The 961-nt window shown below is 74.5% G+C and overlaps 1 protein-coding gene across 1 annotated transcript in view; it reads left to right on the top strand.

Annotated features, from left to right (window-relative positions):
• Positions 1-612: 612 nt before the first annotated feature.
• LOC135531444 (keratin-associated protein 10-1-like) overlaps positions 613-961 on the top strand; it is a gene marked incomplete at its 3' end in the record, with an annotated part of 1084 nt that continues 735 nt past the window's right edge. The window contains exon 1 of the mRNA XM_064959487.1: positions 613-961. This exon is cut by the window's right edge and continues 735 nt beyond it. Coding sequence (XP_064815559.1) covers positions 613-961 — 349 coding nt within the window.

Here is a 961-nt window from a genome sequence, read left to right as displayed (position 1 = left end):
CCTGCCTGCCTCGGCTCCAGCCTGCCTGCTGCTGCCTGCCGGCTCCAGCCTGCACTGCCTGCGTGGGCTCACCGGCCTGCCGCCGTGGGCTCAGCCGCCTGCTGCCCTGCCACCTCGTGGGCTCAACCCCTGCCTGCCTGCGTGGAGCCAGCCTGCCTGCCTGCCTGCCTGCGTGGGCTCAGCCTGCCTTCCTGCCTGCTTCACCTGCGTGGGCTCCCAGCCCTGCCTGCCTGGGCTCCCGGCCTGCCTGCCTGCAGGCTCCCGGCCAGCCTGCCTGCCTGCCTGCCTGCTCCCAGCCAGCCTGCCTGTCTGCCTGCCTGCCTGCTCCCAGCCTGCCTGCCTGCCTGCCTGGGCTGCCTGCCCGCCTGCCTGTGCCTGCTCTGCCTGCCTGCCTGCCTGCCTTCCAAGTGGGCTCGGCCTGCCTGCCTGCCTGCCTGCCTCGCCTGCCTGCCCGCCTACACAGGGCCCGCTCGCCTGCCTGCCTGCCTGCCTGCCTGCCTGCCTGCCTGCCTCGTGGGCTCCCGGCCTGCCCTGCCTGCCTGCCTGCCTGCCTCGCCTGGCACTGGCCTGCCTGCCTGCTCCCGGCCCACCACTGCCGCACCTGCCTGCCTCATGGGCTCCCAGCCTGCTGCCTGCCTGCCTGCGTGGAATCGGCCTGCTACTGCCTGCCTCGTGGGCTCGGCCTGCCTGCACTCGTGGGCTCGGCCTGCCTGCCTGCCTCGTGGGCTCGGCCTGCCTGCCTGCCTGCGTGGGCTCCCGGCTGCCTGCCTGCTCGTGGGCTCCCAGCCTGCCTGCCTGCCTGCCTCTGCCTGCCTGCCTCGCGCCTGCTGCCTGCCTAGCCTCTGCCTGCGCCTCTGCCTGCCTGCCTGCCTGTCCGCCTGCAAACCGGCCTGCTGCCTCTGCCTGCCTGCGTGGCCTCGCCTGCCCTGCCTGCCTCCGCCCAGCCTCTGCCTGCCTGCCC

This window comes from Oncorhynchus masou, unplaced genomic scaffold, assembly GCF_036934945.1.
Source record: "Oncorhynchus masou masou isolate Uvic2021 unplaced genomic scaffold, UVic_Omas_1.1 unplaced_scaffold_15895, whole genome shotgun sequence".
NCBI lineage: Eukaryota > Metazoa > Chordata > Actinopteri > Salmoniformes > Salmonidae > Oncorhynchus > Oncorhynchus masou.
This window is presented reverse-complemented; position numbering and strand designations above follow the sequence as displayed.